The 25,457-nt window shown below is 40.9% G+C and overlaps 1 protein-coding gene and 1 pseudogene across 2 annotated transcripts; one reads left to right on the forward strand and one right to left on the reverse strand.

The window, feature by feature from the left end:
- Positions 1-1,349: 1,349 nt before the first annotated feature.
- LOC307061581 (RE1-silencing transcription factor-like) lies at positions 1,350-23,576 on the forward strand (the record flags this gene model as incomplete). Its single annotated transcript, XM_079716755.1, is given in 6 exon segments — positions 1,350-1,451; positions 1,572-1,623; positions 1,626-1,639; positions 9,359-10,259; positions 15,595-15,678; positions 21,502-23,576. Coding segments are annotated over 6 exon segments (3,102 nt in total). The 3' UTR covers positions 23,451-23,576.
- Positions 7,703-8,221, reverse strand: LOC307049773 (EKC/KEOPS complex subunit TPRKB-like; annotated as a pseudogene). The gene is made up of 2 exons: positions 8,180-8,221; positions 7,703-8,088 (listed from the first exon to the last, which is right to left on the reverse strand). The product of its transcript is annotated as an EKC/KEOPS complex subunit TPRKB-like (transcript).
- Positions 23,577-25,457: the final 1,881 nt, after the last annotated feature.

Below are 25,457 nucleotides of genomic sequence, written 5' to 3' on the forward strand. Positions count from 1 at the left end.
GACAAGACAAATGAAGGAACTTGAAAAGAGAAGGAACTGGGGGAGCCCCAGAAAGAGTTAGGGAAGCCTCAGTGGATGGGTTTTGAGGCTTGCTGTTTTCACCATGTGAAATGTTCCTTTCTCTGTTTTCCACCTGTTGAAATTCTAATTCTCCAGGACCAGACTGGATAATCACCTACTGTGACAAGTTTCTAGATCCTCTTGGTTAGAAACTATCTTCCGACTCTGAAGCCTCCTAGCACTTGCTGCTACCTTTATTATAATACTAGTGATAGTCCAACTTAATTAGATCTGGTTAGCCAGGGCCTTGAATGCTACACTAAGAGGTTTAAAGGGAGCCACTAATTTTCTGAGGAGAGCTGTGATTTAAGGTATCAGAGGCAAACTAATAAAGCATTTCTGGTGAAAACAGAAAAGAAGGGGTGCATGAAGCTACTTTCTCTCTCCCTCTCTCTCTAGCATACTACTATGTATCAGGTAACATGCATGGTTACCCCACTTTATAAACGTGGAAGCAGGTTACTATGGGACACTTGCTCACGAAGCAGCTGCCATGTGTTTAACACCCTTTTTACCCTCTGTAATCTGACGGTAATTGCTACACTGAAATAGTGCTTCGAAGGTTCAGCAGTGACCTGCTATTTTGTGTCTAGGGACTTGTCCCCTCCGTCCTCATTCGTGAATTTTGGGCCCACGATCTTCCCGAAACATTTTCTTCTTACAACTCACTGATTGAGGTTTTTTTCCTTACATATATACATATATATGCCTTCCAAATTTTAAACAGTAAGAAAAAAAGCCTCAATCAGTTCATATATATATATAGTTTTTTTGTTTTTTTCTAAAGAAGCTTAAAACGAAGCTTAATTGGTTAAGGGTGGCTATGGGTGGAGACTTGAAGAGATTCTGAAAGGTATTTTTGAGCGCTTTAGACTTGAAAGGGCGGGTGACAATCCTTCTAAAGAGAATGGTCAAAGTCTGTAGATTTTTCTTTTAACAGAGCCTTTCTCGTGCATGCACTCCAGGGCTGGGGGATAACTTTTCTGTTGTTAGTTTATGAAGGAAACCAAGAATGGGAGCGGAGCGCTCTTCTCTTTAGACCTAAGGGTCAGAGTTGGGGGTCTGGGGAGATTACGGACCGGCACCTCTTGGCGCGCCCCCAGCACAGCCGGGGCCCAGAGCAGCCTCCTTCGTCCAGGGGCGGGGCGCACCAGGCGGCCACGCGCGGGGGCGGTGGAGGGGGCGTGTCCCGCGGGCGCGCGCGGGAGGCGGAGGGGGCGTGTCCCGGGAGTGGCGGCGGCAGCGGCGGCGGCGCGGGCTGGGTGCGCGGCGCAGCCTTCTGTGCTGGAATGTGCGGCTCCCGAGAGCTCACGGCGCAGGAGCAGAGCAAGCGCCGCCGAGGCCCGGGGCCCCAGGTGGCGGCGGCGGCGGCGGCGGCGGCGGCCGGGACGGCAGGGCGAGAGCTGGAGGCCTGAACACTCTCTGCAGTCCCTCTCCTGGGTCTTCGCGGGCCTCGACTGCCCCAGCGTCCAACTTTTCCGCCCTCTCCCTCCCCTCCCCCGAAACTCCAGCAACAAAGAAAAGTAGTCCGAGAAGGAGCGGCGACGCGGGTCGTCGCCCCTCCTCGCCAGGAAGGCCGGTAAGCGTGGCGCGGTCTGGCAGAGGGTCGGGTGGGGGCGGCGGGCCGGCCGGGCGGTCGTGGCGGCGGTGGCCGCGGGAGGGGGAGGGCGCGGAAGGACGCGGAGCGAGGCGCTGTCCAGGGCTGATTTGCAGATACTGTGGCTCCGGCTGTGGCGGCCGCGTCGGGCGGGGACTGGCGACTGAGCGGGATCGGGTTACACCGTCGCGGTCCGGGGGCTGGGCCGGGGGCGTTGGTGGGGAGCGGCGCGGCGCCGGGACCCCCTCCCCAGTTGAGGCCGGGCCGCCGCCTCCGCGCGGACCCGGGCGTCCCTGGCAGTCTTGTCCTGAGGCCAGGAGCGGAGCTGCTTGGGGCCCTAGTTCTGAAACTTCCTCTCGTGCTCCTGCTCCAGGTCCCGCCGCAGCTCCTTGCCTGCCGGCGGCCCTCCCGCCCCCTCCCTCTGCGGCCTCTCCCTTTCGCCGGAAGGCGCCGTTGAGTGCGGCCGGGAGGGTTGAGTCAGCCTGGGGCTCGGGCGGTTCTGCCAATGGGGCTGGACAGCGATTTCTGCGCTGGGGCCGCCCCGCCGCCGGGGCCCTCTGCGCGGGGCCACCTAGCCGCCGCCGTCGGCGGGGCCGGGGCGCGCGTCCCGCGGGGCGCCGTGGGGGAGTGAACCCGCAAGCTTCCGGGGCGCAGGGGGGCCCCCCTCCCGCGCTCGGGGCCCGGCGCCTCGGGAGGGCGCTCGCGGCGGCTCCTCGGCCCCCTGCGGAGGGCGAGCCTGGGGCCGGCGAGCAGCCGGGACGGCGGCGACGCGGTAACTTTCCTCCCTCTTCCCGGACTCGGGCGCGCGGGCCAGGAGGGGGCAGCCTGGACTGGGGAAGACTTGGCCTGGCCCAGCGGCACCCCGAGTTTGCCCGTCTTGCAGTTTTGAGTGTTGGGGAGCCCAGGGAAAGGTTCAGGACGAGTGTGGCGGCAACTGGTGTGTCAGTGGTGCAGTGAGCGGGCCGAGCCGAGAGGAAGCGAGAGCTCCCGAGTTTGCAAAGAGCTGCTTTGTGTTTGGTACGTATTTTGAGAAAATGGCCGAATGCCTATTTCAGTTAGGAATGCCGCCGCCGAGGCAGGCGCTGGTGGCAGCAGCACGTAGGAATTCGCGCAGCACGTTGGGCTTTCGGACTGTGCTTGGACAGTCTTCCCGACCAACGTTAAAATCCCTTCGGGGATGGTAGTTAGGGTTTGGGAAGAATTAGAAATGACCGAGTAGTCTGGGCTGTTATGTTAAACCCTTGGACAGCGTTTGCTTTGTGTGATGGCATTTGATTCCAACTTTTGTTGGTACCTATGACTCAACCGGTTTGTGTTTATGCACTTGGGTGAGACAGGATTGCTTTTTGTATTTTGGGTTTAACATTTTTTTAAGCCTTTGCCACCTATTTTGCTTTTTCTAATTTTCAGGAGAACACCTAATTTGAGAATTACACCGTTTAGATTTGAAAGTAGCGTGGTTAAGACAGTTTATAAAAAAGCCCAACATGTTTTCGAGGTGATCTTGTTATGGCTCCGCCAGGCAAGTGGGCCAAGTCAAGCGCAATGCAAGAAAGTTGCTGATTGCGGAGATGACTTGATCGGCTATTTTATATGGGGATTTGAAAGTTTCTTTACTTTGATTTGTGATCTCTTAAATACACCAAACTTCTCTTTTCACAGGAGAAAAAGTCCGTCATTTTTTTTTACTTTTTAACAGGTCGTCATCACCAAAAAAAAAAAAAAAAAAAAAAAAAAAAAAAAAGAGAAAGAAAGGGAAAAAAACTAAGTGGTACTTTTAATAATATAGTTGATTCTTGAACAATACATGATTGAATTCTGCGGGTCCACTTATACGTGGCTTCTTTTCAAGAAATATATTGTAAATTTTTTGGAGATTTGCAATATTTTGAAAAAATTAACAGATGAACCATGTAGCCTATTAATATAAAAAATTAGGAAACATGTTATTAATATGTAAAATATATGTAGATACTAGTCTCTTATCATTTGCTGCCATAAAATAACAAAAATCTAATAAAACGTTAAAATTTATCAAGACAACGCACACAAACTCATAACCAACCACACATGAGTGCCATTCACAGAAGTGCAAAACATAAAGATTCATTATTAAATCATAATTGCTTAAAATTAACTGTAGTACATACTGTACTAATGTAATAATTTTGTGGCCACCTCTTGTTAATTTTGGTGAGCTCAAGTGTTGCAAGTATCTGCTTAAAATGCCAAGTGAGGTAATCATCTCCATGTGAGCAGTCTCTCCGGTAAATTGTGTGGCAATAAAGAGTCACCACTCACGGTTCTCGCATATTTTTCATCCTGTTCAGTGCAATACCAGAAACCTTGAATAACATCATGGACCCCATAGTGTCACTTGTGATGCTGGAAGTGCTCCCCAGAAGCAGAGTAAAGTTGAATTGTTTGATGTGTACTGGGGTAGATTGATATCCGCACTTGAGGTTGCCCACCATTTCAAGATAAATGAATTGATCCTAAGGACCAATGGTTAAAAAAAAAAGGAAATTTGTGAGGTCATCACTGCACCTACACCAGCAGGCCTGAAAACCTTGCATGTTTGGGGAAATACCTTTTTTTTTTTTTTTTTTTTTTTTGCGTTACGCGGGCCTCTCACTGTTGTGGCCTCTCCCGTTGCGGAGCACAGGCTCTGGACGTGCAGGCTCAGCGGCCATGGCTCACGGGCCTAGCCACTCCGCGGCATGTGGCATCTTCCCGGACCGGGGCACGAACCCGTGTCCCCTGCATTGGCAGGCGGACTCTCAACCACTGCGCCACCAGGGAAGCCCTGGGAAATACCTTTTTATCTCGAATTAAAAATTCAGTTTTTACGTTGGTGCAGGATTGCTATAAGTAAGGCATACCTATGGACTCTAAATATGATTTGAGAAAAAGCAAAGTCATTATATGATGACTTAAAGCAAAAGGAAGGTAAAAGATCTAAAGCTGGAGAATTTTATGCCAGCAAAGGTTGTTTTGATAATTTTAGGAAGAGATTTAGCTTAAAACATGTCAAGATAACAGAAGTAGTGTCTGCCAATCAAGACGCAGCAGACAAATTCCCAATCCACTGGTGGCACAGTGGATAAGATCATTGCAGGGGGCCCAGGTTCGATCCCTGGTCAGGGAACTAGATCCCACATGCATGCCGCAACTAAGAGTTTGTATGCCACAACTAAGGAGCTGGAGAGCTGAAACTAAGACCTGGCGCAACCAATAAATAAATAAATATTAAAAGAAAGTCGTTGATCACAACATTGTAAATCTACTATACTTCAGTTAAAAAAAAAAACAAACCTGTTCAGGCTGCTATTCTTTTTCCTCAATGACTTTTTTTTTAATTGAAGTATAGTTGATTTACAATGTTGTATTAATTTCTGCTGTACAGCAAAGTGATTGTTATACATATATATAAATTCTTTTTTTTAATATTCTTTTTATGGTTTATCATAGGATATTGAATGTAGTTCTTTGTGCTATACAGTAGGACTTTGTTTATCCATTCTATATATAATAGCTTACATCTGCTAACCCCAACTTCCTACTCTATCCCTCTCCCAACCCTCCCTCCCCCTTGGCAACCACAAGTCTCTCAAGGTTTTTAATGCAGACAAAAGTGCCCTATTATGGAAAAAAATGAGAGGACTTTTATTAGGAAGAGGAATGAGCACCAGGATTTAAGGCAGGAAGGGATAGGCTAACTCTTCTGTGCAAATGCAGTGAGGTTTAGGATCAGGACTGCCCTTATATATTAAAGCTGCTAACCCCCGAGCCTTGAGGGGAAAGGATAAACACCAGCCACCAGTCTTTTTTTTTTTAAATTAATTTATTTTATATATATTTTGACTACATTGGGTCTTCGTTGCTGCGTGTGAGCTTTCTCTAGTTACAGTGAGTGGGGGCTACTCTTCGTTGCGGTGCGCGGGCTCTAGATCGCAGGCTCAGTAGTTGTGGCGCACGGGCTTAGTTGCTCTGTGGCATGTGGGATCTTCCCAGACCAGGAATCGAACCCATGTCCCCTGTATTGGCAGGTGGATTCTTAACTACTGTGCCACCAGGGAAGTCCCCAGCTGCCAGTCTTTTGGTTGTACAACAAGAAGGCTTGGACAATGAGAACCCTTCTTCTGCATTGATTCCATTGATACTTTGTCTCTGAAGTCAGGAAATACATTGCCAGTAAGGGACTGCCTTTTAAAGTAGTTTTGATTTGGCAATACCTCTGGCCACCCAGAACCCCGTGAGTTCAACATTAATGATGTTGAAGTGGTCTGCTTTCCCCCAGACAGAACTGTCTCTAATTCAGCCTCTAGATTAGGGAGTCTTTAAAGCTCATTACATGTGGTAGTCTATGGAAAGATTGGAAAGATTGTCAGTGCTGTGGAAGGGGAACCCTGACAGAACATCATGAAAGTCTGGAAGGATTACATGATTGAAGTTGGCTGTTGTTATAGGAAAAGTGTGAAGACTGTCAAGCCCCAAACAGTAAATTCCTGCTGGAGAAAACTGTGTCCAGATGTTGTGCATGACTTACAGGATTTACAACAGAGCCAACCAAGGAAATCATGAGATTCTGGATATGGCAAAAAGAAAAAGAAAAAAGGTGGAGGGTGAAGGGTTTCAAGATAGGGATCTTGGAGAAATTCAAGATCTAATAAACACATCAGAGGAATTAAGATGACTTGATGGAGATGAGTGCTTTCGAACCAGCGCCAGATGATGAGGAATAAGATGCAGAAGAAGCAGTGCCAGAAACAAATTGACAATCTGGCAGAAGGGTTCTGATTATTCAAGACTGTTTTTGACTCCTTTCACAGCATGGACCTTCTGTGATACAGGCACTAAAACTAAAGCAAAGCGTGGAAGGATTGGTACCACATAGAAACATTTTGGGAGAAATAAAAAAAGCAAAAAAGTCAGACAGAAAAATTAGGATGTATTTCCATCAAGTTATATGAGTATACCTGGCTCTCCTGCCTTACCCTTCATCTCCTTCACTTCTTCCACCCCTTAGACAGCAAGGCCAACCCCTCCTCTTCCTCCCCTCAGCCTACTCAGTGTGAATGACGACTAGTAGGATGAAGACCTTTGTGATGATCCACTTCCACTTAATGAATAGTAAATAATCATCATACTGTACAGTTAATGAACTAATCTGTTGTGTGTGAGTGTCTTGTGAAAATCTAGTAACTTTATGGCAAGAACCCTGAGACGTTATCGTGTCATCATCTTTATCGCCTACAGGTTCATTGTGTAGAACATGGTGTGCAAAACCTGTATTGAAGTGGATAGCCTATCCTTACATTGGTATAAGGTGACTGATATTTAATATAAAATTAATTATGTGTTAGTTTTCCTACTGTCTTGTAACTTTGCTTTCAAAAATTATAGTACCATACAGTATGCCTTTCTCTCTCCTACTTGGTCAAACTATGTATCAGGCTGTCATCTCAGGTAAGTGGCTTTTTTAAAAAAATGTGACATTTCCAATGCTGTATGATGAATATAACTGTAATACTATATGCCATAAAATTTTTATGAAGATTCATTTGCATGTACACTACCGGGATGCAGTCGTGTTGATTATATTAGGTTACCATAAAGCAATCATATTGCTGCTTCTTTGTTGTCAGTGCATAAATGTTATACCTGTAAATAAGTATGAACTTCTTTTTCATATTTTCATTTTTGATGTCTAGTGTTAGTAATATGTTTACCATCAACAGTATTTTGCATCATATAAGACAAGATGGATGTCTTATACACATGTTGTACACAAACTTATGGTATCAGTAAATACAGTACTTTAAATATATTTTCACTTATGATTTTCTTTTTATAAGTGCTAAAAATTTTTAATATTTCTGTCATTTCACAAAACATCTTTTTTTTTTCCAATTTATATTTTGGCCACGCTGCACAGCATGTGGGATCTCAGTTCCTCGAGCAGGGATTGAACCCACGCGCCTCCTCACCCTGCCATTGGAAGCGCGGAGTCCTAACCACTGGACCGACAGGGAAGTCCCCATTTCACAGAACATCTTTTGTTGACATTCTACAAATGATACCATCCAATAATGTCCCAATACTTTCTTCCTGTGAAGATAGTTTATATATCTTTTTGACTTCTGTAATATGTGTTATTTCTGGGAGATTTTTCAGAGAAACTTTTGACCTTCTATCGGAGATGTTAGGTCTTCTTGATTTATTTGTTTTTCTCCCTCTTCAATATAAGCAGTTAGAATTGATGTGTCATTTGCCGAGGTACCAAATTTTTTCAAGGCCTCTGAAGTATTGTTATTTGGGGAAAGATTGAAAATAATTTCAGTAGATAGAGTTCTTGTCTTCATTTTTCCCAGTTTGTAGAGGTGAACTGCTTTGTTTGCTGCCACAAGTATCTGAAATGGATTGACAGTCCTGTAGGGTTTATTAACGAGCCATCAATGTCACCTTCCATGGCCTTTATTCTCAAGCATTTTTTACATCATTAAATAACAGAAGGGTCACCCTGTGTTTGGGAAATAGGTCTAGCTGATGTGTTAACTGCATTTCATAGATAAGCAGGATTCAGCGGGCCCAGAACCCCAGGACTAGCTCCCTATTCTGCAAGCTAATTTGTCACAACTTTGGTGAGTCAACAGGCTTATCAGGATGATGTATCGCTGCTAGGCTGTCAGCCCTCAAAGGGAGAGACTGAGCTGATTATTGCCAGGCTGCATCCCAGGACCAGGCCTCGGAAGGTGTTGGATAAATGAAGGCGTCAAGAATCACAGGCATCACCTGGAAAATCACGGTCGTGGGTGCTGGGGTTGAGTCTCCCGTTCCCGCTCAGCCCAGCCCAGCCTGGCCCCTCTTATGATTTTCTTAATAACATTTTCTTTTCTCAGCTCACTTAATTGTAAGAATACAGTATGTAAGAATACAATATATATAATACATGTGACATGCAAAGTATGTGTTAGTCTACTCTTTATGTTATCGGTAAACTTCTGGTCAACAGTAGGCTGTTGGTAGTTAAGTTTTTGTGGAGTCAAAAGTTATACTCAGATTTTAAGACTACACCAGGGAGTTAGTGCCCCTAACCCCTTGTTCAAGGGTCAACTGTAGTTTATTCTTTTGGAGGTAGTTGAGTTCATATGAGATTTAATCCATTGGCCAATTATTACAGGCTTCTACTTTCCAGACTATACTTAATAAGTGCACGGTTGGCTTTTGAATTTTTCCCCTTTCTGATTCAGACCAATAAGCTGTTGAGGCAGGAGATGGGAGGAGAGCATGTTTGGAATTTATGTATGGAATTCATGTATGGAATATAAAATATAATTTTAATTAACACTAAAAATGAAGGTTACTTATATTTTTCTACCAGAGAAATTAAAAGTGCTTGAGAGAAGGCACACTAGTGGTAGACCTAGTTGATGGATGAGTTGTGTCAAACACTTGATAGAATTTTTTGTAGGGGGTCATACAAATTTTTTTGATGACTGCAGTAAAGAGAATTTGGAATTACAAACATATTTTAAAGGCTTATTTTCAGTAGTTGATGAAACTGATTGAGTTTAAAGATTATATGGGAAAATGTATTTTTTTAAGTTATGAAGAATTACAGTGATGTTGTGGTTTTAGACCAGTAAAAGTTGTGTTTACACTGGTGCTTTCGTGTTATTTGTTTTGTTTTGAATGCAGAACACCGTTATGGCCACCCAGGTAATGGGGCAGTCTTCCGGAGGAGGAGGTCTGTTCACCGGCAGTGGCACCATGGGCATGGCCTTGCCTAACGACATGTATGACTTGCCTGATCTCTCCAGAGCTGAACTGGCTGCGCCTCAGCTCATCATGTTGGCAAATGTGGCCTTAACTGGGGAAGTAAACGGCGGCTGCTGTGATTACCTGGTTGGCGAAGAAAGACAGATGGCAGAATTGATGCCTGTTGGGGATAACAACTTTTCCGATAGTGATGGAGAAGGACTTGAGTCTCCTGAGGTAAAAGGCGAGCCCAGTGGTCTGGAAAACGTGGAACTGGAGAGTTTGGAACTCAGTGTTGTCCAACCACGGCCTGTGTTTGAGGTGTCAGCTGCCTCAGAACCGTACAGCGCAAATAAAGATCTTCCTCGGGAAACACCTGTAGCAGAGGACAAATGCAAGAACTTGAAGACCAAGCCCTTTCGCTGTAAACCATGCCAGTATGAAGCAGAATCTGAAGAACAGTTTGTGCATCACATCCGAGTTCATAGTGCCAAGAAATTTTTTGTGGAGGAAAGTGCAGAGAAGCAAGCCAAAGCCAGGGAATGCGGCTCTTCCACTGGGGAAGAGGGAGATTTCTCCAAGGGCCCCATTCGCTGTGACCGCTGTGGCTACAATACCAATCGCTATGATCACTATACTGCTCACCTGAAACACCACACCCGAGCCGGGGACAATGAGCGAGTCTACAAGTGCATCATTTGCACGTACACCACAGTAAGCGAATATCACTGGAGGAAACACTTGAGAAACCATTTTCCAAGGAAAGTATACACATGTGGAAAATGCAACTATTTTTCAGACAGAAAAAACAATTATGTTCAGCATGTTCGAACTCATACAGGTAAGAGGACCTTTCTCGTTTATAAGTGTACGCTACCCCACAAATGAAACACTTTAAGAATGAAAAATTTCAAACATCTCAGAAGTAAAGAGAATGCCCCGCTGCACCCATGGGTCCCCATCACCTATACTCAAGAGTTATTAATATTTTGTCATATTTGGCAATTCGGTTTTTTAAATAACAGCTTTATTGAGATGTACTCCACTCCCACACAATTCATCCATTGAAAGTTAGAATGCATTGGTTTTAGTGTGTTCACAGACTTGTGCAGCCAACACCACAATCAATTTTAGGACATCTTCACCCCGAAAGGAACCCCACTCAGTGGTTGCTCCCCATTTCTCCCCAACACCCCTTAATTATTCACTTTTAAATTGACTTTCAAATCTTTGTAATTAAGGGGTTTCATTTTTTAAAAAGTCTTTGTAACTACTGATAGTTATGTTAACATTTTCCTTATACGAATTGGTACCTTTGAGGACTGATTACTGGTCTGAACAAAATGGATAGGGTAACCTAGTACCCTGCATCAGAAGTGAAAAGGGGCTGTGGAATGCTGTTTGCATCAGATCCCTTTTGCAGTAGTTGTCACTCTGCAGGACTGAACCCCGTGCTGAAGTGAGTCATACTGAGGAGAGGAATTGATGTTGCTTTGCTTAAGTGGTAGACATAAACAAGAAAACTTGCAGATGAAATTCCATTATAAGAAAGACCATGTGTAGCAAGATTCCTAAGCTCTAGTAGATGGCTTCTGTGTAATTTAAAACTTTAAAATCTAGTTATGTAAAAGAATTTGCAATCTCTTTGGAATTTGTTGTAACCTGTGATTGATTGTCTCCAGGCTTCAAAACCATTTTATTTCAAAAGTAAAAAAGTACAAACACTTCACAATTACGTGGCATAGGAAATGAGAGTTACCTGTGAATCCTACACCATTAATCACTTAACAGTTTTAATTAAACAAACTGTTAGACTAAACTAACCTCACCTGCAATATCATAAAACAAATCCCAGATACCATATATTCTTTAGCCGTAAGTACTTTATGTCCTTTCACAGTTTTGTGAAAACCTTGGGGCCTAATTTAGAATTGGCCATAATCTGTAGAGCTTTCAGGTAGTAACTGTGACATATGGTAAAAGTGCATGACTTTTATGTGTACACCTTTATGAATTTTTAAAAATTGAGGTATTATTGACAATGATGAAGTTTTACAAATAGATATACTCATAGCCACCATGCAAGTCAACATAAAGAATATTACCATTGTTGGGACTTCCCTGGTGGTCCAGTGGTTAAGACTCTGCTCCCAATGCAGGGGGCCTGGGTTCGATCCCTCGTCAGGGAACTGTATCCCGCTGCAACTAAGACTCAGTGCAACCAACTGAATAAATAAATAAATATATTTTTAAAAAGTATTAAAAAAAAGAATATGACCAGTGTCTTTATCTTATTAAATTTTGATTGTTTTGGTGTCAGTTATATTTTGATACTTTCAAAATTGTTGAGTCAATGAACAATTTAAAACCTATGCCCCAAATCTAAAAATGTTTTCAACAGTGAGTCTAAGTTAGTTGATTTAAGACATTTTTAGAATTAAAAAAAAAAGGAAAATGGAGAGAACTGGAAAAATTTCAGTTTTGTTGTATATTTCTGATTTTTTATGTATACTTTTTTTTAAAGTAGTATCTCTACTTTTTGCCATTTAATTTTTTTTCTTATAGTGGTTTATTTTCACTTAATTACAGTCCAGGTGACTAATTTTAATAGCTGTATTTTATATACTTCATGATTCATTACTTTTTCTCCACATTAAAGTTGATATTTCCACAATAAGGTTATGACGTACATAGCTAACATTGGTTGTGCATATCTCATTTCACATTTTAGTGGTAAACTTATTTAGACTTAATACATTTTTTTAAAAAGTTATTTATTTATTTATCTTATTTTTGACTGCGTTGGGTCTTAGTTGCAGCATGTGGGATCTTTCGTTGCCGTGCATGGGCTTCTGTCTAGTTGTGGTGCAGGGGTCCAGAGCACGTGGGCTCTGCATTTGTGGTACACGGGCTCATTAGTTGGTAGAGCTCAGCCTCAGTTGCCCAGCGGTATGTGGAATCTTAGTTCCCGGACCAGGGATCGAACCCATGTCCCTTGCATTGGAAGGTGGATTCTTAACCACTGGACTACCAGGGAAGTCCCTGTCTTAATACTTTTAAAAAGCTTTTCCCCCCGGTATTACCTAATTTGTGGTTTATTTAAAAGAAAAAAATTTCAAAACAGTTTGTTGGTGTATAAACAGAAGGATAGTATTTTGATTATGTAAATTCTGAGAGTATCAGTGGTATTAAATGCATGGTTCTGAAGTTGTATTTATGGAAAAATTCAGCTAGTGCTGAAGAGCAGAGATAAGAAATGATCATCAACAGGAATCGCTTGTTTCTTATTTCTCACTTAGGTAGCCTGCTTTTCAAGTTCACTTAGTGGGTCTCTTATGTTCCTGTATTGAGGGCTCAGTGTTAGGTGCTTTCTTCTACTCTCTGCTAATCTTCAGAACAATTTACTGAGGAAAACAGGGTAAGTGTTTACTGAAAGCCTAAAGTGATGTGCTCATTGTCACATACAACTAAGATTCAAAGTTCCGAATCTCATTTCTATAGATAGTTATCATGGTAGGGATCTGAGGATTTTCATTTGAGTCTTCAGTCAAAAGATTTTTCATTTTGTAGACTCGATATTTAACCAGTTCACAAATTCTACTTTTTTTAAAATTAATTTTTATTGGAGTACACAAATTCTACTTTAAAAGATGACATTAAAAAAAATGACATTTTTGCCTATATGTATGCCTGAAAAATTACTAGTGTTTCTAGAGTATTTATGCCTTTTTTGGTGAGTTGCACAGATAGAAGAAATCTATTTTGTTATGAAGAATTTTAAAGTAAATTATCCTTAGTGGAGTCTTCATGTTAATCTGTAAGGTTATTAAATTTTTCTTCCATTAACTTATTTATTTATTTATTGGCTGCATTGGGTCTTTGTTGCTGCACGTGGGCTTTCTCTAGTTGCAGCGAGCAGGGGCTACTCTTTGTTGCAGTGTGCAGGCTTCTCATTGCGGTGGCTTCTCTTGTGGAGCACGGTCTCTAGGCACCTGGGCTTCAGTAGTTGCAGCATGTGGGCTCAGTAGTTGTGCCCCGCAGGCTGTAGGGTGCACAGGCTTCAGTAGTTGTGACACGCGGGCTGTAGAGCACAGGCTCAGTAATTGTGGTAGAGGGGCTTAGTTAGCTGCTCTGCGGCACATGAGATCTTCCCGGACCAGGGATTGAACCCATGTTCCCTGCATTGGCAGGCGGATTCTTAACCACTGTGCCACCAGGGAAGTCTGTATGTATCTTCTTTACAGAAATACATTCAACATTTTTTAAGCTGTTTTAAAATTCTTCTAGGTCAAAGTAGGCATTTTGTTGCTATAATGTATTTACAGCTAATCTATAGCTACTGGCTAATAACAGCTGAATAGTTACTAGGAACACATTTCACAGTCATCAATGCATTCTGTTTGTTTATTTATTTATTTATTTATGGTTGTGTTGCTTCTTTGTTGCTGCTCGCTATCTTTCTCTAGTTGCAATGAATGGGGGCTACTCTTCATTGCGGTGCACGGGCTTCTCATTGCAGTGGCTTCTCTTATTGCGGAGCACGGGCTCTAGGCGCGCGGACTTCAGTAGCTGTGGCTCGCAGGCTCTAGAGCACAGGCTCAGTAGTGGCGCACGGGCTTCGTTGCTCCGTGGCACGTGGGATCTTCTCGGACCAGGGCTTGAACCCGTGTCCCCTGCGTTGGCAGGCGGATTCTTTTTTTTTTTTTTTTTTTTGTGGTACGCGGGCCTCTCACTGCCGTGGCCTCTCCCGTTGCAGAGCACAGGCTCCGGACGCGCAGGCCCAGTGGCCATGGCTCACGGGCCCAGTCGCTCCGCAACATGTGGGATCCTCCCAGACCGGGGCACGAACCCGTGTCCCCTGCATCGGCAGGCGGACTCTCAGCCACTGCGCCACCAGGGAAGCCCCGGCAGGCGGATTCTTAACCACTGCGCCACCAGGGAAGTCCCATAATCAATGCATTCTCTCTTTTTTCTTTCTTTTTTTTTTGTACTCGTCTTTTCCTTATCCCATTTTTTTAGACACATCTATTACTGTAACTTATAGTGTAGACAAAATAATAACTGATGGTTATTGAGGGCTTTTATGTGCCAGGCACCGCGTTAAATGCTCTGGATATATTATCTTGATTTAAATTCTCACAATTCTAGGAAGTGAAGGTACTATTACTTTTACAGATGAGGGAGCTTGCCTGAGGTCATAATTGTTACCTTGTGGCTAAAGAATATATGAAAACAAATTAGCAAGCTGGTTTTTTGATATGTTTTGTGGTTGACAACTTGTTTCTAAAAAATACACGTTTCCTGCCTTTGAGTCTTAAATTCTTTAGTAAATCACTGGCCTCTCATCTTCAGTTGCTCTCAGTCCCTGTGGCCTTATGATTATAATTTGTTTTAACACCGAGCTGACTATTTTATAAAAGTTCTATCTACCACTTGAAATTTTTAGCTTAAAACAACAGCTTCCCCACTCAAAAATGTTATTGCTTTAAGCTAACAATTTCAAATGGTAGATTTATCATTTATAAGGATCAAAATAGTTACCTGGGCTTCCCTGGTGGCACAGTGGTTGAGAGTCTGCCTGCCGATGCAGGGGACACGGGTTCGTGCCCCGGTCCAGGAAGATCCCACATGTCGGGAGCGGCTGGGCCCGTGAGCCATGGCCACCGAGCCTGCGCGTCCGGAGCCTGTGCTCTGCAATGGGAGAGGACACAACAGTGAGAGGCCTGCATACCGCGCAAAAAAAAAAAAAAAGTTACCTAAGTCATAGCATCAGAAAATTTGGGTAGATTTTTTTTTTAATTTTATTGAAGTATTGTTGATTTACAATGTTATGGATTTTTTTAAAAGGATAATTCTAATTTTATACCTATCTAAGATACTTTTTCAGTTCTTAATATTTAATGTAATAACATGTAGCATTACTGTGAAAATTAAAAGGGCTGTGAGAATTCAGAAAGCCAATGGTATTTTTTTGTCAGCAAAGCTAAAATAATGTAGTTAGGTGTATTCTGAATAATCTTTCTAATACATGATAAAAATTGATCATTTTGCCAGCGACAGGAAAAAAGAAATCCTTGTTAAAAAATGCTCAGTACTAAATGATGTGTATATTGTTAGTGAGAATTGTAATTGCATTATTTTATCATATTTGAACACTAATCATTATATTTCTGTAGGAGAACGTCCATATAAATGTGAACTTTGTCCTTACTCAAGTTCTCAGAAGACTCATTTAACCAGACATATGCGTACTCATTCAGGTTGGTAAGAAATGGGAACGTTTCTATCATCTTTGGTTAACTACCGTTATAAGAAAGTTCTTCTAGACTGGGAATTGGGTCCTTATTTATAGTTCATTTATAATATAGTTTTGAAATTAGAGTTAAAAATTCGTGGTCTACTAGTGTGGGGCTGTATTTAAATGGAGATTCCTACCCAGAGAGTCTGTAGGTGGAATGTCCAAAACTAAATATAAATGTATGTGTGTACTTTTTCTGGGAGGAGTGTCCTTAATTTTCATCAGACCTTCATCAAGTTCCATGATGTAATAAAAGTTGAACTGCTATCATAGACCAAGGCTGGTTTATCCTTTTTGAGCAACCTCTGCCTTCTTACACTCCTTCCCGACTCTCCTTCCGCATCCCCAACAGAGTATAACACCAAGTTTCATAGTGTGTGGTTGCCAGGTTCCAAGGGTTCCTTCTTAGCTACCTGCTCAGGTCCTTAAATTTGGCTTTATTCTCTTGACAGTTGATAGGGCATCTGAGGACTGATTTATAAAAGCCAAACTTTAAAGAATGATAAATAATCCAGGATTCCCTTTTATTAACCTATAATAGATAAAATGCAGGGCTATAACAAGTGGGAGATTTATATCCCCTCTAGTGACTGAAATTATCATGATCACCACCAGAATTGGTCCCCATTATCAAAATATGTAGGTAAATGGCAAAGTTAAAAAGTCAAAATATGTAGGTAGATGGCAAAGTTAAAAAGCATAGTGGTCTTGAATGGATAATTATTTCATTTTGGCCACACTGACCCTGGGTGAACATCTGATCAGAGTACTCTCTTCCTAAATTTAGAATATATACCCCTGTGGGGGAGGTATGCTAAAATCTTGCTGTTTACCAAAGTGTATGTAGACCCAACTCCCTTAAGTTAACAATTACCAATTACCTTAGGTTAACAGTTTGTGCTGTCTAATTGGATAGCCACTAGCCACATGTGAAATGTGGCTGGTTTGAATTGAGATGTATAAATAACACACCTGAATTTAACAGTATGAAGAAAATTATGTAAAATATCTGTTTTTTAATATTACACGTTGGCATGATACTGAATATATTGGGTTAAGTAAGTAGTAAAGTTAATGTTACCTCTTTTTTACTTTTGTAATGTGACTGCTAGACAATTTAAAGTTACCTATGTTGCTTGCATTTTATTTCTATTGGGTATTGCTGTTTTAAGTCAGTGATTGAGTAAGACTTGATTATAGTATGAATTCTAATTTGAGCAGCTATGAGGGCTCACAGCATGCTTACTGGCTCAACTTGACCTTACATGCTTGTCAAGTTTTATACTTTGAATGTTTCTTCTCAGTCTCCTAAACTATTGAGTCACTTAACCAGAAACCTGTTTTTAGTATTACTTTTGGATGCTTCCTGGTTTCATTTTCTGTGGGTAATATGGTTGCTTTATTGAGGGTAGGCCATCATATCCTACTGATACTTGTGCTCTAGCCCTTAAATAAAATATTTAAGAGCTCTTCATGAGTTGGATCATTTCCGTTTTCATAACTGTCTCATGATGAGTAAGTTCTGTTATTGTCCCCATTTTACAAATGGGGAAACTAAGGCCTTGGAGAAATATGGCCATTTTTCCTCTGGAATGTCCCCTCTTCTGGATTTGTGTTAACTTGCTTTCTCATGGTATCATTTAGTTTTTCCTCTGTCCCTGTGTGTTGTATAACTTGTACACTGGAAATTAAATCTAAATGCTTGAATTGTAGATAATAATGTGTCTCACTTGAAGTCATATCTGGTTGACCTAATATTAGTGTCACTGGATCAGAATGACAACACACTTGTATTTTTTTCATTGAATCTATAATACTTTTGTCACTGTATAAATTTTTATCTATGGTGTTTTACACCAGACAATAATGATTGCCTGAATGATTTTGCATTGGTTACTGTTATCTTTTGTCTGCTATATTTTAAAGGTGATTTTTAGTAGTTGCTGTTACAGTACAGCAAGTATTTAAAAAGTGTTATAATAATGAGTAGCAGTTACTGTTTATTGTATGCATGCTGGGTACCTAGAAGTTGGAATTTGTTATCTATAATCTTGGTACCTCTAGAATACTTAAATCCCAGTTTATAGATTAGGACACTGGCTTAGAGAAGATAAGTTTTTTATCTAAGGTTAATTGTCATTCTTCCAATTTAGAAGAGCTCGGGTTTGGCCGTGACTCCCCTACCCTCATTTTCAGTCATCAGCAGTGTTTAAAGAATATTATGGCACAGAAAATGGCTCAAGAAACTACAGCATAGCACAGAGTATGGAGAGAGCAGAACCATTGTCTTTTATTGTATGCCAATAATTTGTGAGTCACAAACAGGAAACAAACATGGTTAGTTTGTTTTGTGTATGAGTGTGCTGAATTATTTCCAGACGATCCTATGTTTTAGTACTTCTCTTAGAAGTTGCTGATAATAACACTTGCAAATTAAGTGAGGCTAAGTGTGGTCAAATTGGGTAGGTAGTCTTTCTGACTGGGTTGCATGGAGTGAATATCTTGGATGCTTTCTCTGTGGTCTTGAGTCTGATCTTTATAGGTCACCTTGGGCATTCACTTCCTTGTTCATGTGAATGTATTTTAGGGAGGAGAAGTGTATGCTCAGTCTCTTATTTCTGGAAGAGACTAGGCTCTGCTGAGTTGGTACATTTTAGCTAAAATGACAAATTGGTTTGTAAAGCAAAACCACATTGGTTATTTCCTTGGAGCACTTCCATTAGGGTAGGTCTTCTGAGGCCAAAGTAAGAAGGGATCAGAGTATTGGTTTGGTGAAATATACAGACAAACTAACCTAATCTGGTGTTATTCTGCGTTTTATTGGTGTTTGTAACTAATGGTTTTGAAGTATCCTCACTTGGGTAGTCTAGAGATCCTGACATAATCCACAGCTCTCCATTTCCTGTTCTGAGTGGATATGCTACCATTTCATCCTGGAGGAAATACATCCAGTTTATGATGTTTTTGTAGGTATGACACTGGATAGTTCTCCCGTCCTGCCAGCATAGGAGTTCATTTTGAATATTTTCCCATTATGAGTATAATTGATGTTTGTTAAAGGAAACTAACAACTTGCCAAGTTCCACCTCCATCGACTACTCTTTAAGATGGAAAAATATTTTTTTCAGCACAAATTATTTTCCTTTCGCCAAGTATTTGAAACATATTATGGTTTGAGAGTCTTTTTGTGAATTTTAGAATAATTTTAAAAATAGTATTTTATTAAGGTTTAATTAATACACATGAAAATGCACACATCTTAGGTATACAGGTCAGTGACCTTATGTATGTTTTCTCTTGTTTGACTACCATCTAGGTGAAGACATGAAATGTTTTACCACCTTCAGAAAAGTTCCCTCCTTACCCTTTCTAGTCAGTACTCCCATAGTCCCCCCTCAACTGATACTCTGACTTAAATGTAACATCCTTCTGTAAAATATTTTTGAGATTCATTCCATGTTGTATTATCAGAACTTTGTGTTTATTGCTGAGTAATATCCCCCTATTACTCTTTAATTAAAAGTTCCCTTGTTACTCTGTCTGGGCTCTTCTTGATAAGAATGTGTAAAGCTTGTAAAACTCCCTTTTTTAATTTCCTTTATCTCTATAAATTAATTTAGGAAGAATAAAATAGATATCTGACACATTTATAAAGATCAAAAACAGGTAAATATTACTCTTGGTTCAGGGCAAAAGAATTTTCATTCAGCTAGGTATTAATAAACTAAACTTGATGAATAGATCTTTCAATACAAGAAAGAGGTTAACGGCAACAAAGCAAAAATGTGGTAGGGTGAATGAAGCAACTAAATGATGCCATCACTGTTTAAACAGAGTCCTACGAACTCCCATTCCCTGACCATTTCACACATGGAGGTTTGCACCTTGCTTGATGCTGGCTGTGTAAATACCCTCATTCTTTAGGACTTAAAAATGACCATTTTCATTTTAATTATTTTATGAGCACAAATACTTTCCTAAAGAGGTCAGCTCCATTCATCAGCTCTTTGTTTACTGAGAGGTAGGGTTTATATGGTAAGGCAGGATAAACACATGAAATCTTCCCTTTTGTTTACCCATTCTAAAACTTACCAGCCATTCCAAAAGTGATGCATTACAGGTAATGTGTATTGACTGCTTGGCTATCTGTGCTTTGCTAAGAGCTCTATGTGGATTAGATTATTTATAGCTCACAACACTTAAGAATACTTTACAGATGAGGAAATTGAGGCTTAGAGAGTTTTCAGTACCTTGCTCAAGACTTCACAGTAATTTGCAGAGCTCATATTTGATCCCCCCAGGTATTCTTAGTGTAGAACAAATTCTTAACTGTTATGTCACATATCTTTTCCCCATTCTGTGTCTATATATGTTAAGTAAATGTTTGTCTCCTTTGAAGTCATTCAATGGAGAGGACAAGATAGGGCCAGGTGTAGACTAATGCAGCATGTTGTTAGAAACCTCCATTTATGAATCTGTTAGTGGACTAATGTGGAGAAGAGTTGTCCAGTTAGCTACATTTACAATCTGACATACGCGGATAAGTTTTTGTTTTTGTGATCGAGTATTCTATCATCAGACATTTTTTAATCATGTAAAGCTTACCACCTATATGGTTTTACTTCATGTCTGAGTAGTTTTGCTTTATGAAAAAAATTAAATAAGATTTGATGTGAATTTGAGAATGTTTGAGAGATGAATTTTCATAAATGTCAATTTCCATTTTTCTGCTATGCATTCCATTGGACCAGTGGGGTATGGATACCATTTGGTAATATTTACTAGAGTGTGATCTAGATGGGTATGTATTCAGGTAGAATGAGTTAATCTTAATGCCTTTAATTTGGGGGTTGGGGGTGGGCTTCTGGTCTTGTATGTACCTGTGATTATGACTTTTTGTGCTTATTTTATATACCATATATATTTGTATGCCCCTTTTCATTTACCTAGTTTCTTTGCCCATTCTTTAGAAGAAGGTGAGAGAAAATCAAGGAAAGATTTCTGACTTGTTTTATTTTTGCTGTGGAATAGCAACTCTGGCATTGGAAAAGTTTGCTGAGTGAAACTTGACTCAGCTCTTGCCACGATGGACAAAAGGGTTAAATTAAAAAAAAAAGCCTTTTGCTCCCTGAGGCCAAGAATTGTTTTAAAACTTTCACATGGAAGGTCTGGGAGTGTAGCCTGTAGTGTATAATATTTCTTTTGAAGTCTCAAGGTTTATCTGAAATGTATGGGAGTTTTATGTTCTACTCCATTATACATTTTAACTAAACAAAAGCCTTTAAATTTACCTTCTCTCTTTTAGTGCCCTTGTCCCAAAATTAACATCAAGAGCGCAAGTCACTTTGCCAATAATTGTTGTGTACTTCTTTTTTTTTTTTTTTCTGGCCACGCCACTCAGCATGCAGGATCTTCCCCGACCAGGGATCGAACCCGTGCCCCCTGCATTGGGAGCGCGGAGTCTTAACTACTGGAATGGTAGGGAAGTCCTGTTGTGTACTTCTTGATGAATCTGTATTTGATGAACTTTTTAGAAGATGATGATTAACTGAGATAATTATTCCTCCATTTGATATGAGAATCTATGTCAAGAGATGGAGAAAAGATATACAAATAAATATGGTAAATATGAGTTGCATGATAAAGTCTTCAAGAAATAGTTTCTGTGAGTTTTTTTTGTTTTTTGTTTTTCAATATATATCCAATTCCTTATAAGTATGCTTGAGTAAATCTTGAATTCATTTCTTAATGTATGCCTTCTGCAATATCTCTTGTTTACCTTCAGGTGAGAAGCCATTTAAGTGTGATCAGTGCAGTTATGTGGCCTCTAATCAACATGAAGTAACCCGTCACGCAAGACAGGTTCACAATGGGCCTAAACCTCTTAACTGCCCACACTGTGACTACAAAACAGCAGATAGAAGTAACTTCAAAAAACACGTGGAGCTACATGTTAATCCACGGCAGTTCAACTGCCCTGTATGCGACTACGCAGCTTCCAAGAAGTGTAATCTGCAGTATCATTTCAAATCTAAGCATCCTACTTGTCCTAATAAGACCATGGATGTCTCAAAAGTGAAACTGAAGAAAACCAAAAAACGAGAGGCTGACTTGCCTGATAACAAAATCACCAATGAGAAAACAGAAACAGAGCAGACAAAAATGAAGGGGGATGTGACTGGGAAGAAAAACGAGAGGTCTGTAAAAGTGGAGAAAAAAGATAATGTTTCAAAAGAGAAAAAGCCTTGTAGTAATGCCTCAAGCCAAGTGACTACCAGAACTCGCAAATCGGCACTGGAAGCTAAAGAAATGGATGTGCACCCAGGAAATAATGCCGAAAAAAGCTGTAAAAGCAAGAAAAGCAAAAGGAAGACAGAAGCTGAAGCCCGTTCCTTACAAGAACCTGTTAATGATGAGGAACCTATGACAAAAAAGAAAAAGAAGGCAGAAAGCAAATCCAGAAATAGTCAGGAGGTGCCAAAGGGTGACAGCAAAGTAGAGGAGAATAAAAAGCAAAGTATTTGCATGAAAAACAGTGCAAAGAAGAAAACTCTGAGAAGTAAATCATGTAAAAAAAGCGGCAAGCCTGCTCAGAGGAGGCCCGCTCAGATAGAGCCTCCTCCTCCCATGGAGTCTGCTGAGGGGGGGCCAGTTCAGACGGAGCCTCCTCCCGCTGCCCCCCCATCTCCTCCTCCTCCCCTTCCCCCCGAGCGGCATGCTGAGGTCGAGGTTGTTCAGACGGAGCCGCCGCCTCCTCCTCCCCCTCCTCCCCCCCCATCTCCTCCTCCACCTCTTCCCCCCGTGCGGCATGCTGAGGTCGAGGTCGTTCAGAAGGGGCCTGTTCATGCGGAGCCTCCTGCTCCTCCCATGGAGCCGATCCCCAAAAGGTCTCCTCAAAAAGATAATGGCAAGGAACAGTCCAACATGCAGAGTGAAATGGCACAGAAGGAGCAAGTCCTTATTGAAGTTGGCTTAGTGCCTGTTAAAGACAGGCAGCTTCTAAAGGAAAGTGCCGGTGCACAGGATCTCTTAGCACCATCACCACCTCTGCCAAAGGAAAACTTAAAAGGGGAAGAGTCAGAAGACCAAAAATTAGTCCCTTCAGACGAAGGACATAAAGAAGCTCCTCTTCAAAAAGTGGAAGCAGAAGAGGCAGATAAGAGTCTTGCTGCTGTTACCAAGGCATCTGCCAATATTTCATCCCCTGAACAAAACTTGAATATGCCAGAGGGTGAAACTTTAGATGGTAAACATCAGGCTAACACTATGCTTTGTGAAATGAAGATGGACACTGATGAGAAGAAAACAGAGAATCCCCCTGGCAGAGACTCGGCGGTTGAAGAACCAACTTCACCACCACTTCTTCCTCTACCGCTAGAAAAATGTGAAGCAGCGTCCACAGCTACTGTGGCATCACCTCCTGTCACCGTGGCAGTAAATGAGTCTCAGGAAATGGATGAAGACGAAGGCATCCACAGTCATGATGGAAGTGACCTAAGTGACAACATGTCAGAGGATAGTGATGACTCTGGATTGAATGGGGCTCGGCCAGTTCCACAAGAGACTAGTAGAAAAAATGGAAAGGAAGCCTTGGCAGTCAAGGTGGCCGAGGGAGATTTTGTTTGTATCTTCTGTGATCGTTCTTTTAGAAAGGAAAAAGATTACAGCAAACACCTCAATCGCCATTTGGTTAATGTATACTTCCTTGAAGAGGCAGCTCAAGGGCAGGAGTAAATAAACTTTGGGCAAGGCTTCAGTTCTTAGTTTGTAAGGTCTGTGACATTTTGTATTCATTTGTAGTAATCGACAACATTTTGTTTTTAAAAAATTGCTTTAATTAGTATCCAATCTTGATTTTTAAGTGGCATTCTTTTCCCTAGGACTCCGTGTACTTAATGATGTACAAATTTTAGCAAATCCAAGGGAGTTAATGTAATAAACCAGCTAGATCTGTTAGCTTTTGCTTTTAATTGAACCAAGAGGGCCAAGGTGGTATTAGAGCATTCTATTGATTTGTTCAACTATAACTTTTGAGTTTTTTCCCCATGTCTACTCCTGTTTCACTTTAGTTTATTCTTAGTTCCTTGTTTAGCTCTGTAAAAGTTGGCATACTTAAATAGCAACTTACTTGAAGAATTTGCCTGCTTTATATAAAGTTAGCACTTTAAAATTGTTTTAGAGATGAAAAGAGACATTTAAATTGAAGAGAAGTTCTTACAACAATGGACAGTGTATCAGCCCAGGTATTTACTTCCTGAGTTTTGATCAATACGTATTTCTTATTTGTGTATATGTTAATCGTCATAAAAACATTGATTTTGGTGTGTTTTTTTATTTCGTTGCTTTAATAGCTTAAGATGTTGCACTTTTTTTTTTTAATCTATGCAGTTACATTTTTTTCTAGAACTAGCATTTTTGTTGAACAGTAACACTTTATACATATATTTGCATTTTATTTTTTCCTCTTTGGAGGGATGCTTTTAATCTTGTTTGCAAAAGGGCAGTTTTCTTTTTTCCTTTGCTGCAGTTGTCTTTTTTGCAGAATATTAGTGTGTGCAAATTTCTGAGCAAATGAAACATGCAGGTTAAATTCATTGATTTTGATATTCATATCTATGCCAGACTCTGCATTTCATATAAGTTATTTATTTTAAATGTGTATAATGAATTCATAGCTCTCAGTTTGAACTTTACAATAAATAAGCCACTAGGTCTATACTGAATGGATTTTTATCTCAAATACCAACCATAAGTAAACTTTTGACCTGTCTTAGTACATCTACTTCCTAAATGTATGGTGTTAAATCGTATCTTAGAGGAAAACCTCTTTCATAGATGGTTGGTGTTTTTATGTCTACTCCGCTGAATAAAGAACTGTAATTTTTATTTGGAAACTGCAAATCTGGAATTAGGAGGCATAATTACTCCTTCAAGTTATACAGAATATGAGTTTGTGAGATTCCAAAGCCATAGCGATTATACAGAAAACCTATGATGAGAAAGGTAGTATGAGTGCTGGTAGACCAGCTGCTACTTCCTGTGAATACAATGAAAAAGGCTGGTGAAAGTTAAATTCAGTCCAGATAAAAAAAATCACACTTTCTCAGGGATCTCCACCAACTAGTGGGTGTCCTAGCTGTTCCTGTGACTGCCTTTTTTCTACAGGCGAGGACTCAAATGAGCTGCAGCTATTCTCGTGTTCCTGCGGGGCACTTTGTATGGAAGAGTATGTACTTCCAAACTTTGTTGGTAGGTTCTTTGGCCAGTCACCAAAGAATATGAAAGAATCCAGTAAAGGATTTTTCTTGTTGACAGCAGTTATTCATAGTAGTCCAATAAAGTATGATCCCCATAGGGAACCCTGAACAATTCCAGTTCTCCCATGTTCTATTCTGAAATAACCACTTTATATTTCATTGATTTTCTTTTGTCTGATGATCTCTGAGGCAGGTTTCAGAGTTTGGCAGTGCAACAGGAAAGATTAGAAAAAGTATTGAAGTATGGGTGGAAAACTTGTTAAAATTCTGAGAGTGAAGTCCAAGTTAAAAGACATTTGAACTTGGAATTGACTGGGAGGCCAAAGATTTAAAGAAGCAGAAGATTCTCTCAAGACATGAGGAGTAAGTTGTGTTACTGGTGTGTGTTTTGTGTGCACGTTGGGGATTTGTAAATGATGAATTCTAAGCTCCGACAATCATTGTCAATGGAAGATCAAGCTGCAAATATTTATGTTTTAAAACT

The sequence above is a fragment of the Hyperoodon ampullatus genome (assembly GCF_949752795.1).
Source record: "Hyperoodon ampullatus genome assembly, chromosome: 1".
NCBI classification, from domain to species: Eukaryota; Metazoa; Chordata; class Mammalia; order Artiodactyla; family Ziphiidae; genus Hyperoodon; species Hyperoodon ampullatus.